This window comes from Dipodomys ordii, unplaced genomic scaffold, assembly GCF_000151885.1.
Source record: "Dipodomys ordii isolate 6190 unplaced genomic scaffold, Dord_2.0 Scaffold56, whole genome shotgun sequence".
In the NCBI taxonomy this organism is placed as follows: domain Eukaryota; kingdom Metazoa; phylum Chordata; class Mammalia; order Rodentia; family Heteromyidae; genus Dipodomys; species Dipodomys ordii.
In genome coordinates this window covers 3,524,862-3,539,634 of record NW_012267272.1, presented here as the reverse complement: position 1 = coordinate 3,539,634, position 14,773 = coordinate 3,524,862, and the positions used below count along the sequence as shown (strand labels likewise).

Genomic DNA, 14,773 nt, shown 5'->3' with positions numbered 1-14,773 from the left:
CAAAAGCAAAACCTAGGGATTTGAACTTTTAAAAACTGGCATTACTTTAAAGTAGCACTTTCCAAAGTTTCATAAAATGTCTGTTCTTCAGGATGTTACAGTAAAAATGTGTCTGCAAAATAAAAATGCTAGAGTAATGGAGACAGATAGACTATTTGTTGTAGGACTTCTCAGAGGCTTTAATATGCTAATACTTTTCTAAAGTGGGAAGTACTACTAGTACAACCAGAACTTAGTTGACCAAAGAAAACACTTTGGAAAATTCTACTTTAAGGGGAATGTCAGCAAAATAAAGGCCAACTAGGATACTGTCATTAATTGGTTTTTGTTTTGTTGGTTTTTTCTCCCTAATCTCTACTCTTTACAGGATATTCTAGATCATATTATTCTGTCCAGTGTTGCTGATAACCTAACATTTTGTAAAATGATTTCTCCCTTGAAAGTGTCCACTGAGTCCGTATCTGAATTAAAGACTTAATATCTTATGTTCTTTTTCACATTTCCTCTTCTCCTGTCTCCTTTCAATTTGTAGTATAAACATGCTTTTACAAGTAAAAATGTTGACCATTCGGCATATTAAATGAGGATTATACCAAAGCACAATGCTGCAGTTCCCTATTGTAGATGAGGACTTCAGATTGTTGCTGTGGACTTTTGCAGGAATACTTCTCATTTAGAAGGTGGGGGGCATTCATTGCTACCTTTCATTCTCCAGGTTAAACTAGAGAAAGTCTGGTAGGAGCTTCTTTAAACACAGATTATTAAATAATGTGAAGTATCACCTTTTTTGACAGTATTAATTCAGAGTAAATCCCATTGTAATAAGTAGATTGGAGTTTCTTGGCAGTATTGTATTGTCTTTGTGATTTTAAAACCAAATATCTATCAGTTATTTAACAAGGATAGATGAGGTACTGTATATCTTATTTTTTTCAATAAGTGATTTTAAATGTTTTGATTTGCTTTTTGTATGAAATATTCTTGAATGAAATTTAGATAATAGAAGCATTTCAAACTGAAGTTTCAGGTATATTTTACTCATATATACTATGACAATGAAAATTTCTGTCAAAGAATTTCCAAGTCCTAATTGATATCAGTTAGAGTATTATTGAGCAGTAAAAGAAAAATATATGGACAGACAGTCTATTCAAACTTACTTGCAATGGGATTTCAGCTGTCCTTTGTGAACTGCCCCAGTAGAGTCATTCAGATATCAGATTGAGCTCTTTGTTGCTATGAAAGCCATAACATTTCATCAGCTATTGACTGCAGAAAGAATTGATGTGCTTTTCATGTCTTAAAGGTGTAAAACTTGCATCTTATTGTATTTTTTTCCTAAAGTCAGTTCATAGTTTTACTCTTTTTTGCCTGAATTTAAAAATTATTTTGAAATGAGTTTTCCTTGTTAAAGCACTTCGCAATTTTGAAAGATAAATTTGAACAAATTAGATAGCAAAAATCAGAAAATCTTTACTTGTTTTACTGCATAAACTCAAAACTGATTACTATAGAGCTTATGTATAGATCCAGATGAACAAGTAAGTGATACCCCAGAACAGGGAACGATGCATTGTGCAGTGTACAAGATACAATTGTACTCAATTGAAACTGCTCTCACTTATTACTATTATTATTGTTCCCCTTTTGTTTTGATTTATTCTTTTTTGTTTTTTCCAAAGTGTGATTAAATCATAATTTTAAAATAATGAATATCCATGAAGGTAAGTAAAAAATCCTTCGAATCATGATACACACACAAATGATACAAAGTTATTCCAAGTAATTTCATTATTATTTATTTTTGTGTATGATTAGCTTTCACAGTCAATCTTAGCTTAATTTCTTCCATAACAGTTGTGATATTGCCTTATGATGTACACAACTATAGCTATCCAACTATGTTAAACACAGGGTTTTCTTGGTGTGTCTGAGCTGTGTTGTTCCTGTTACAACTAGTCCACTGTCTGTCAACACTTCACTCTGCCTTTGTAGCAAGAAAGCAACTGCAGACAGTATTTAAGTGAGTGAGCATAACTGTGTTCCAGTAAAACTTTATTAACAAAAACAAGGGACCAGATATAAATAGTTGAATCGATCTACAGTTTATAAGTATTAGTGTTTTGATTTTTTAAATTTGTGGTAAGGGGAAAGAAAGGAATAAAAACAAATAAATGGACCCATTTCCCTTAGTACTGGGGTTTGAGCTTGTGCCTCCCACTAGCTTGGTTTGCTTTCCATCACAGCTGATGCTCTTCTACTTGGATCACACTTCTAGCCCAGCTTTTTGCTGGTTAATTGGAAATGGAGTCTTTCAAACTTTTCGGCCGGGGCTGACTTCAAACCATGATCCTTCAAGTCTTAGCCTTCTGAGTAGCTAGGATTATAGGCTTGAGGCACTGGTGTTTTGACTTAGTGCCAAGGTAGTAAAGAATATAGTAAAACTGTTCTCTCTGTATATTTAAAATATATATATATTATCTAAGACCCAGACTCAAACTCAGTATCTGACACTTTTACTCATTGGCTGGAGCACTACTACCTGGGCCAGGCCTCCAACCCTATAGTTAGCAGTTTTAACCTCTAAATAAAACAGGAGACCCATTGATAAATTTTGGATGATCTTCAGAAAACTTTGTAATGATTTGTTGGAAAACATAATTGTATGAAAGACTTATTAGCAGGTTTAAAATTGACATTCTAATTTGTTGAGCTAGGGAAATTGCTTGCTCCATAATGAGCTTTTTGTAGAAGTTGATGAGGCCAAATGTTGGTGGTTCATGTTTGTAATCCTGGCTACTCAGGAGCTGAGATCTGAGGATCAAGGTTCAAAGCCAGTCTGGGCAGAAAAGTCCGTAAGTCTCTGATCTCCAATTAAGCAACAAAAAGCTGGAAGAGGAGCTATGGTTCAAGTGATAGAATACCATCCTTACATGAAAAAGCCCCAGTACTGGAACAAAAACAAAAGTTGATAAAATGCCTTAGTTTGTGTAATATTGATTATGTAATTTTATTGGAGTAACTCTTTTTTTTTGGCCATACTGGAATTTAAACTCAGGGTCTTATGCTTGCTAGACAGGTGCTCTGCCATTTGTGCCACACCCCTAGCCCCAGAATTAATTTTTATTGATCTTTAAGTTTTGTAACATCATTCTTCATTGCTTTCTCTGACTTTGTGGAAAAAAATGCTTTACTTAGGATATTTTAAGAAATAATTCAGAAGGTAACTCAGTGTTTTTTGGTAGATGTTTTGTGAATCCCACTGCAGTTTTAATGTCTTCTTTCATTAGGCGGGTAAACACCAAGAATATGAACAGAAGCTGCTTCAAGAATTATATAAGTTAAATCCTAATTTTCTTCAGTTATCTACGGGTTCAGTTGATAAGAATAAGAATAAAGTGACACCACTGCAGAGGTATGATACGTAAGTACTGATATTAATATCAGACATCTTTTTGCCAAGTCTATTCTTTTTGTTCTCTGTCTCTGCTATTTTTTTTTTTTTTTTTTGGCCAGTCCTGGGGCCTGAACTCTGGGCCTGCGCACTGTCCCTGAGCTTCTTTTGCTCAAGACTAGCACTCTACCATTTGAGTCACACTGCCACTTCAGGCTTTTTCTGAATAGTTTATGGACTTTCCTGCCCAGGCTGGCTTGGAAACTTGATCCTCAGATCTCAGCCTTCTGAGTAGCTAGGATAACAGGCGTGAGCCACCGGCTCCTGGCTCTTTTAGGCACATTCCTTCTTACCAAATCACAATTTCTGGGTTTAAATATTTGCTGCTTACTGCTCCCTGGTAACACCAGACAATCTGTTTAACCCTGTCTAGTGGTACTGGGACTTGAACTCAAGGTTTCACACTTGCTAAAAGGTACTTTCTACCACTTGAGTTAGCATACCTTATGCTCAAGACAAGCTTCTTGATGTCTTCCCTCTTGCAGTGATTTGCCCAAGGAATATGCTCACTATTTAAAAGAACTCAAGAGACTGGGCATAATGACATAGGTTTGTAATCACAGGACTTTGATGAGTTTGAGGCCAGTCAGGGATACATAGAAAGGTGCAGGCCAGCCTGGATTATGGTGAGACCCTGTCACCCAAAACAAAACAAAATAAAATAAAAAGAGAAATCAAAAGATAGTGGGTACCCAGCTGAGCTTTCTCTCTGATGTAATGAGGAGGACAGTATTTAAGAGTGATAAGTATATAAATATTCAAGGGTATCTGGTCCTAGGAATCACTACAATTTTGTATTTGGTGAGAAAAAAGAATATGCTGTATTCAGAATCTTTTTTTTTTTTTGTCGGTTGTGGGGCTTGAACTCTGGGCTTGGGCACTATCCCTCAGCTCTTCAGCTCAAGGCAAACGCTCTACTGCTTGAGCTACAGCACCACTTCCAGTTTTCTAGTGGTTTTATTGGAGATAAGAATTTCATAGACTTTCCTTGCCCGGGCTGGCTTTGAACCATGATCCTCAGATTTCAGCCTCCTGAGTAGCCAGGATTACAGGCATGAGCCACCTGCACCCGGCTCAGAATCTTATTTTTAAAAAGTTGTCTTCATCCTCCACTCTCAGTATAGTTTTGAGTGGATGATATTGGATGTCAGCTAAATAAGTTCATGATTTTTAATACTTTGAAATTCTGATATGATGATCTTCATATCTTGGGGATTATATTTAGTTATGACCTGTCAGAACATCAAATAGGTGACTATACATTTTTGAAATTTTATTCTATCTTATTGTTTCTTAGGTTTAATGTTTGGTGTCTTCATATTTAAAAAAAAGTTATTGTCAAGGTGATGTACATAGGGGTTACAGTTATATAAGTAAGGTAGTAAGTACATTTCTTACCGAACTTGTTACCCTCTCCTTCATTTTTGTCCCACTTTCCCTCCCCTGCAACCGCTTCTCCCAAAATTGTACAGATCATTTCCAACATATTGTCTTGTATCACTGTTGCATTGGTTCCCCCTTTATTCTGTGTCTCACCATTTTTATGTTCCCCTTCCTTTCCTTTCCCTAATTCATATATATATATATATATATATATATACACACACACACACACACATATATACATACATACATACATATATATGTGTGTGTATATATATATAATGCCCAGGGTACCAAAATAAAACACAGTGACAATAGGGTATAAACCATAGGGGGAAAAAGACACAAAAGAAAAAAGAAATCACGTAGTACATTAAAATTAAATTTAAGTGATACATTAATTCTTATCTTTTAAATACTGAGTTTCATGTTTATCTAGTACTAAAGTAATGTGAGTGCCATTTTGCAAAATAATTGCTTGGATAATATTGTCATAATCTACTTCAAAAACATTTTATGTTTTAAATAGTTGAGCTCCTATTTATTCCCTTTATAGTGAAGTTTATTTAAATGTTAGATGTATTTAACATGTATTTATACACTTACTCTTTTATACGTAGGTATATAGGTATATATGTATATGTGTGAATTTATGTATATATACATACATAACTATGTAAAGAATCTACAAAGCAAAACTAGAATTACTCTATATAGTAAGTTATATGAGATTTATTTCTATCAAGGCTAGAAATAAAAGCTAAATCCAAACAGAAATCTTTTGGATTGACAAACACTATTTCCATTCATTATTTTTATTTACCCTTTTCTAGCCTTATGTTTTCATGATCAACCATATGCTCCTATTTCCCATATTATTGGGTGCCACTTCTTAGTGTTGAGAAAAAACAGGTTATGGTAATAAACATTTATTTCAGATACATTCAACTCTTACATACTGTCATTTTAGTTAAAGTCATATTCTGATTTGTAACTCCTAGAGATTTGAGAACAGAACTTTTAACATTTAGATTATCTCCTTAAGATAATCTTGTTATTTTCTGAATGTACAGGTGTTATTTTTTATCAAAGATAATGTGAAAAATTTCTGAAAGCATATAGAAAAAAATTAATTTATGTGATCTTAGTACATAGTGATTTTCACTAAATATGGTTTGTATCTTTTCCCTTCAATGTATATTTCCTGTTTTTTCCCCTGTGAATGCATATGTACCATTATATATAAAATTACTTTGATTTGTTACATTTGAAAATGAATATGCATTATTATGAATGTTACCTATGTCATGAAATCAGAATTTTTAGGGCTGTATGATAGTCATCAAATATTTTATATTTATATATAAAATAATATATATTAGATAAAATCTATATTAAGCTACTTTCCTGTGTGTCTGTATCATATAATTTCACTTTGATGATGTTATTTATAACAATGCTGAACATGATTTTGTATGAATATTTTGGTTATAGTTTTTTAAAAATAATTTTATTGTTATTAAAGTATTGTATAGATATGTTACTGTTTCATAAGTGAGGTGATCAGTGCATTTCTGTTTTTGCACAATGTCATACTTTCCTTTCCTCAGTTTCCCCTTCCATCTCTGCTCACAAATTACATAGGTCATTTTCCATATTGTGTATACTGAATAGTGTGATGACATTTGTTCACTCTACCTCCCTCCCTTTCTGCACTGTCCCCCATTTGCCCTCTAGAAGAAAAGAAAAAAAAACAAAGCAAAAACACCACCGTCAACAACAACAAAAAAACTGTGTTTCCATTTCCTAGAGTTTATTTCAATAAGTGGTATCTTAAATGCTTAGAGAAGTTACACCTTTGATTTTGATTGTTCCTGGCAGTATAACTGCTTGATCAAAGAATTGAGAGTACCTGTCTCCTTGAATTAAGTATTTCATGCACCAATATTTACATACTGCCCTGGACATTAGTAAGACTGACACAGTTTACATTGAAAAATACTGTTTAGTGCTCTTTAATGGGAGTTAGAAAGGTGAACCAAGATTTAGACAATAAACTTTTGCCTTTATAATAATCTTCTTTCCACCTTTCATTTATGTTACTTCTTTTCAACTTGTCACTCTTATTCCAATATTATAAGAATAGTACATTTATTGCAGATTATTGTGTTCTAGTCTGTTCTTTATGTTACCACAAATATATCTTCTTTAACACTACATGTTTCCATTGGTCTCTGTACTCCGACCTCTGTCTGCTTTTCTATCTTTATCTTACATTGGTATTGAATTTTGAACTTCCCTCAGAAGTATTCCCCAGTTGACCCATTTTGTTAGATTTGATTACAGCATTTTTTTGATAGCTTATTCAAGAGACAGTCTGTTAAACTTAAGAATGTTAGATGTTAACCTTAAGAATGTTAGAAGGTAACACCTGGGATTCAGACTGGCTAAATGTATTTGTTACATTTGTTTAGAGCAATTAAGTGGGGTATCAGTAAATTAATGATTTGTAAAGTAACTTGGCATATGGTTTCAGGGAATACAATAATTTTGAGAAATTAGAAATCTTAATTTTTTTCCTATAGAGTAATAATGCTTATCTTTTGTTCTTTTGTTCATATAGAGTTATTATAAATGTCATTAGGTCAGTGTTGTAAGGTATAGAGATTTTAATTTGTATCATTTGTTGTGTGTGTGTGTACATATATAACTGTTCTTCCTATAGGGTTTGAAATAATATATAGAAAAATATTAAAAGAAATTTATGGTTCTTAAGAACTTTCTATAAAGGACATTCCAATAACTCTTTAGGTCCTGCCAAAAAGTTAGAAAAAATGTGTTGCTTACTGGTTCTAAATTTTGAACATCAATATATTTATCATATATAGAGAACTAAGTGATGGATTTGATTGTTGACTTAATTGGAATGGTATTTGTTTTAAGAGGTTCTTTTTTCCCCATTAAGCTATTATTCCAGCCATTGATTTAGAGAATCTGATTAGAATGTAAGTAATTCAAGGAATAGTGTTTCAAGGTAGGGCTCTTACATAAGGTCTTTGTGTCCATGATATCTAACTTAATGTCATATGTCACAGTACCTCTACTTTTTTTTTTTCTGAATTTGTTTTTATTGTAATGAAATGACTATATTCTTGATTTCAAACAATGTTTTCTTTTTACAGTCCCATTGACAAACCTTCAGATTCTCTCAGTATAGGGAATGGTGATAATTCCCAGCAGGTAAGATTCGGATAAAATGTCATTTCATTTATCTGTCAAACCTGAAAACAAAGTGTTGTATATAAAGGAAAAATTTCTAAATAGTGAAGAAATGCTTTATATACTGAAACAATTAAAAACACTTTTGTCCAGGTGCTGGTGGATCATGCTTGTTATCCTAGCTACTTGGGGGACTGAGATCTGTTTAAAATCAGCCCACACAGAAAAGTTCCCTGAGATTCTTTTCTCCAGAAAGCTGGAAGTGGAGCATTGGACCAAATGGTAGAGCACTATCCCTGAGCAAAAGAAGCTTAGGGAAAATGCTCAGACCCTTAGCTCAAGCCCTAGGACCAGCATACATATACACACACATGCACAGACATAAAACACTTTTGATGGACAGCTCTGTTAAATGTTCTAGCCTTGTTTTCCTACACAGAGTGTATCGTCCATATTAACTCTTTCTTGATAACTCAAAATTATCTTTATGACTATATCTTATTTGTACCATATGTAATACATCATTTTCCTTACAGACTACTTTTGTTGTTGTTGTTCTTGGCTCTGCTCAAATAGTCTTAGACAAGCATGCCTTTTGAGTTCATGCTTTCAAGAATTGCTTTCCCTCTCTCTACAGCATCTTTACAATAAAATAAAATTTAAAAAGAATTGCTTTCCCTTTGTCTCTTGCTGTCAAGTGCACCCTGTGCTTTTCCTTTATGGCTTCCATTTTCCTCCAAGTGACTATTGGTTTTCAGATGACTTATTGGATGGAATGGTCAAAGTTTCATTCAGGGTGAAATTAATATAAAAGATAGCTATTAGAACATACTTTTTTAATATATATTTTTATTGTGAAAATACTGTACAGAGGGGTTACAATTACATGGGTAAGATAATGAGCACATTTCTTATCAAGCATTGTAGCCTCCTGCTTTGTGTCCCCTTCCCATCCCTTCGTTCCCCACACCAAAGTTGTAAAGTTCGTTTTTCGACATAACGCCTTTAGAACATACTTTTTGTCAGCTTGTTTTATTGCTTGGAGAACTTTTCTTAATTTTCTGTACATTTTGCTACATTGGTAACTCCCCCATAAACAAATGGCCAATTTTCCCACAGTGCAGGTAAAAACCTCCAGAGCTTTAAAACTCTTTACTGGCAAGTTTCAAAAGAATGAAAATCTGTATGGTACCCTGATATATTTTGAATTGATAAAATATATTCTTAAGAGTAGTTGTAAAAGTGTAGTCATACTCAATGTACATTATGTAAAAAATGAACTATAAACTTCAGGGTAGAGAAAGGAGTGTAGAAATGGGGTAGAACGAAGGAAGGGGTGGAATTGACCAAGAAGCATTGTACTCAAAATCCAACTTATGGAATCGCAACCCCTCTGTACAACTACTATTAATAAAGAAAAACATGAGTAGTTGTAAAGGATATACTTTCAACATATAATCAATATTGGTGTTTTAAAGTAAAAGTGTTATATTCCTCTTTAAGAATTTACAAAATTTAAATTTTAACACCTACTTCATGTTTTGATCATATCATGCTTGTTACCCCATCATCTGTTTTTTAAAAAAAATTCAGATTTTTTAGATATTGAAATTTCACGGCAGTCTTTTTTCTTCATTAACTTCCTGTTTCTATTGCCATTGTACTTTTATCTTGATGTAATATGGTCTTGCTTGAAAAGCATATACTTTTCTCAAATAAAAATTGACATAAATTTTGTGTTGAAATGGTATTTTTGCTATGACAAGAATTTAAATGCTTTATTTTCTTTTAATTTTATTATTATTGTTATTTTCTTTGGTCAGTCATGGGGCTTGAATTCAGGGCTTGGGTGCTGTCCCTGAACCATTTTTGCTCAAGGCTATAGTGCTCTACCACTTTGAGTCACATTGCCACTTCTGGTTTTCTGGTTTGTTAATTGGAGATAAGAGTGTCACAGACTTTCCTGCCCAGGCTGACTTTGAACTGACTTTGAACTCAGCCTCCTAAGTAGCTAAGATTACAGGTGTGAGCCACCAAACACATGACTGCTAAATGCTATATTTTGATATTGAACTTTTCATTTTCCTAAGTTTTAAGTGCTGAGATCTTTTGTTTGTATAAATAAGTATATGGAAAGACAAAGAATAGTGTATTGTATCACTATCACCCAAATCCTTGTATTCCTTCTGAATTAAATGCCTAAAACTAAAGATTTCTCATCATGGTAATTTTTTTTTGTGGGGGTTGGAATCATTCTCAGGTCTCATGCATGCTAGGCATGCTAGACAAGTACTCTACCATATTATCAATAATAAAATATTTTGTTAACAGTATAATTGTTATATAATAAAATGTATATATAGTGAAGTTACATGAAATTAAATTATATGAAACTATCAAACAAAAATCATTGCTTATTATTTTATTGTTATTAATAAAAATAAAACAATTTTAATAATTATGTTAATGATAATTTAAAATGTTTATTTTTTCTACAAAATAAATAATATATTAATAAAATATTAGAATAATAATACTACTTCATTATATTTAGGGATTGATCTCAGTTCCTTGTACTTGTTAAGAAGCACTTTACCACTTAAGGCATGCTACAGCCCTTATTTTTTGATAAGACATTTCTTTTGTTGAAAATTAAAATATTTGATACCATGTAATTTTCTAGTCATTACTGTCACTCTCATTATCAATTTGAATTTCTAGTGACTTGTTCTAATAACAATTTTCACTGTTTTGGTTGTTGCTGTTGTTGAGACAAAGTCTGACTATGTCACCCTGGCTGGCCTTGAGCTGGAAATCCTCTGGCCTCAGCTTCCTGAGTACTAGGTCACAGACATGTACCACCACACCTAGTCAAGTTTTCACTCTTTAGCAAATATTATATTGAAGTCCCAAAGAGAGAGAAATATTCTTTTGTTTGTAATGAAAGTAGTAAGATTGTTAAAAGAGAGGAGACTGGCTTAGTCTTTTTCAGGTGATAATCTTTTTTTTTCAAAGAAGAGTGCATGTGTAAGTTAATGATTTAGTTGATTTTCTCAAACTGCACACTTTCAGTAATCTTCAAGTTCTCTGATTTAAAACCATTACTTTATTGCATTTAGTTACAGACCTTTAAAATTGTGGCTTATTAACGTGTATAAACATTTTTCCTTTTTTTGTTTAGATACCTAACAGTGATACGCCTTCACCACCACCTGGCTTATCAAAATCCAATCCAGTCATCCCCATTAGTTCATCTAATCACAGTGCAAGGTCACCTTTTGAAGGAGCAGGAACAGAGTCACAGTCATTATTCTCAGACAATTTTCGCCATCCCAACCCTATACCAAGTGGGCTTCCTCCTTTCCCCAGCTCCCCACAAACATCCAGTGACTGGCCTACAGCACCAGAACCACAGAGCCTCTTCACATCAGGTATGTGACAACAGACCTAATATTAATCACTAAGCTTTTATGAATAAACTATTGGTTGACTGATGGGAAAGTCACTGGTAGATATATTTTTATCTTTTTTTTCCTCTACTTTGTGTTTATAAAAGTATACACTTTAAGCTGCATGTAGTTTAACAGTAGATAAATTGTTTGTGGCCTAGAAATGGATGTGTTGAAAGGCAGATTTCTCCAGAAGCCAAAAGTTACATACTTTTCCATGAAAATTACTACTGATTATATTGCTGAGGACTTACCTTTTAATCAGATTTTTGTTTGTGTAATCAAATTTAAGGTAGCTCCCAATAGACAAAGAGGAAGTTCTTCAGCAGTGAAATCTATAATTTGTCTTTTTTAAAAGCCATTTTTATTAAAAAAATTTGACATGGTTTATTATATTTGTATAAGAGCTGTACTTTTACCTTTTCAAAAATTATGTTTTAATTGATGTCCAAAGCGGAGGGACAACTAACCAAATGCCCAAGACTTCAGTTAGATGATATTTTGATGGGAGTGGTCTGAAGAAAGAACTTAGAGTGGTTTTCATCTTTTTTTTTTTTTTTTTAAGAAGCATGACTTTCCCTCTTTCCCATAGCAGGTTTCAGAGATGTCTACCAATCATTAAGAGGAAGGTAGAACCAAGCAAAATGGATTATGGAAGCCAGAAAGCAGAAAAAAAAAAAACACCATTTTTCTTTTTACACACATGCAAATGATGGCATAAGTTAACATAGAATAGAGCTCATAGAATAGAACTCATGAAGCATATACATACACACATAATTTATTATTTATGTTATTTATTTGTTTGTTTGTTGGACATGGGGCTTTGAACTTGGGGCCCGGGTGCTAACCCTGAGCCTTTTTGCTCAAGGCTAGCATGTAGTATTTGGAGCCACCACACCACTTTCAGTTTCCTGAGGGTTAGTTAATTGGATGAGTCTCTTAGACTTTCCTGCCCATCCAGGCTGGCTTTGAACTGTCCTCCGATCTCAGTCTCCTAAGTAGCTAGGATTAAAGGCATGGGCCACTAGCTTCTGGCCAGAAGCAGATACATCAAATTATATTTTTCTTAGTTTATAAGGCATATTTTCAAAGTTGTGCTTTTTCTTTGACAAATATAATTAAATAAAACTCTAAATTTTACACAAATTTTATAAAATCAGTCATATGGTTTTGATTATGAATGGTTGAGTATAATTTGGGTGTCAAATACTTTTTTCCTTTTCATTAGCAAAATCACTATTATTCAGTTTAATAATAATTTAAGAGGCCTTTTGTAATTAATGATCTTATTTTGTATTTACTTGCTTTTATTTGTAATTTGACCTGTTTAACTATCATTAATATAGAGGTTCATTAAGAATAAAAGTAGGGGCTGGGAAGATGGCTCAGTGGTAGAGCGCTTGCCTTGCATGCTTGAGGCCCTGGGTTCGATTCCTTAGCACCACATAAGCAAAATGAAAGAATAAAAGTAAATTTACATTTTTTATTCCTGTCTATATTTCTTCCCAATAGAAACAATCCCAGTATCATCCTCCACAGACTGGCAAGCAGCATTTGGCTTTGGTTCTTCTAAACAACCAGAGGATGACTTGGGTTTTGATCCCTTTGATGTTACTCGAAAAGCCTTAGCAGACCTGATTGAGAAGGAACTATCAGTCCAAGACCAACCTTCCCTTTCGCCTACATCTCTTCAGAACTCCTCTTCACACACTACAACCGCCAAAGGTCCAGGCTCTGGATTCCTGCATCCTGCAGCATCTACAAATGCCAACTCTCTCAATAGTACCTTTTCAGTCTTGCCACAGAGGTTTCCTCAATTTCAGCAGCACCGAGCCGTTTATAATTCGTTCAGTTTTCCAGGCCAGGCAGCCCGCTATCCTTGGATGGCCTTTCCACGCAATAGCATCATGCACTTGAACCACACAGCAAACCCCACCTCAAATAGTAATTTCTTGGACTTGAATCTCCCACCACAGCACAACACAGGTCTGGGAGGGATCCCTATAGCAGGTAGGTTCATTTAAAACCTTCAAGAATTTGTGAATTTATGCTTTTGGGTTGTTGGGTGGATAGGGGGGAGGTAACTGTTGAATAGTAACAGAGTACTTATAAGTCTTAGAAATTTCTACAAAAGAAAATCTTGATCATAAAATCTAAAAAATTTTATTTGGATAGATGCCTTGTAATATTGAGCTTTATAAGGATGGTGGAGTATTATACCTAATGTTTAAAGCACTTTTGCTTAATAAAATAGTTACTAAACATTCATATGGTATATAAATGTAGATAAAAGGAAACTGAGCTCTAAACTTGAAGTGCTATAAAGTCTCAACACCATGGTAGAAATTCTCACTTCACATTCTAAAAATGAAGTGGTAGAAAATGAATTAATTATTGATAATGAGAGCATGAGGGATAAAGCCACCTTGTAACTTATTCGAGCAATTTTGACTGATCCACACATACATACATCAAAACTCTGCTATATATTAATATGTGAGAACATATCATATGTTAGAAACATTTTCTGGGAAAATTCATTCCAAAAGAGATTCCCTTTTAGGCTGTCTTGTTTTTATTTCTGGGGGATAATATTAGGTTTATATAAGGGAACATAAACTTGATGCCAGAATACTTCTGATTTTGTACTGCTACCCATATAAGTTTCAGAACTTTTGGGATTTAATATCCTATGTAACATTTTTTATGTAGAGTGTGGTCTAAGTGAGCCATTCTTATCAATAGTGTTTTCATTTGACTCGAGCTTTAGAGATGATGTGAAAAAGTGCTTGTTCCCCTCTTGATTGTCTCAAGTAGGTCCTTATTATCTCAAGTAGAACAGAATAGTCCTTTACTCTGTTATATAGTTTATAACTTATATTTGTCCTGTGTCATGACCTTTAAAGTGTAGGGCATGACATGTTATCAAAATAGTGTACTTGTACCAGTAAAGTGATCATTCTCTTGTTTTTAGCAAGCTAGATAGATGAAGTTACAGAGATCTTCCATAATTCTTTGGCTGTGTTTGAGACCAACATTTCTTTTTTTGGACAGTAGATAGGTTTTAGTATATTGTGGTGGATAAAATATTAACAGTTGATTGATACAGTGAAATTTACATAAGTTTGAGAGTACTTGATGTAGTGATTTGCATAGTGATAATAGGGTTCATGGTATTTGTTCATTTAATTATGGCAGGTAGTTGTTAATCCAAAGTAATATTTTTTAGTCCTTTTTCAATAAGATACCCACTTATAAATTACCA

At 33.5% G+C, this 14,773-nt stretch overlaps 1 protein-coding gene across 7 annotated transcripts in view; it reads left to right on the top strand.

The window, feature by feature from the left end:
- Cnot4 (CCR4-NOT transcription complex, subunit 4) overlaps positions 1-14,773 on the top strand; it is a 103,461-nt gene that overhangs the window by 56,712 nt on the left and 31,976 nt on the right. For 4 of the 7 annotated variants that reach the window (XM_013021672.1, XM_013021669.1, XM_013021671.1 and 1 more), the window contains 4 exons: positions 3,291-3,424; positions 8,020-8,077; positions 11,238-11,487; positions 13,021-13,518. In XM_013021672.1, the coding sequence (XP_012877126.1) occupies positions 3,291-3,424; positions 8,020-8,077; positions 11,238-11,487; positions 13,021-13,518 (940 nt within the window). The remainder of the gene's footprint in view (positions 1-3,290; positions 3,425-8,019; positions 8,078-11,237; positions 11,488-13,020; positions 13,519-14,773) is intronic. The other 3 variants (XM_013021673.1, XM_013021670.1, XM_013021675.1) reach the window with 1 other exon arrangement.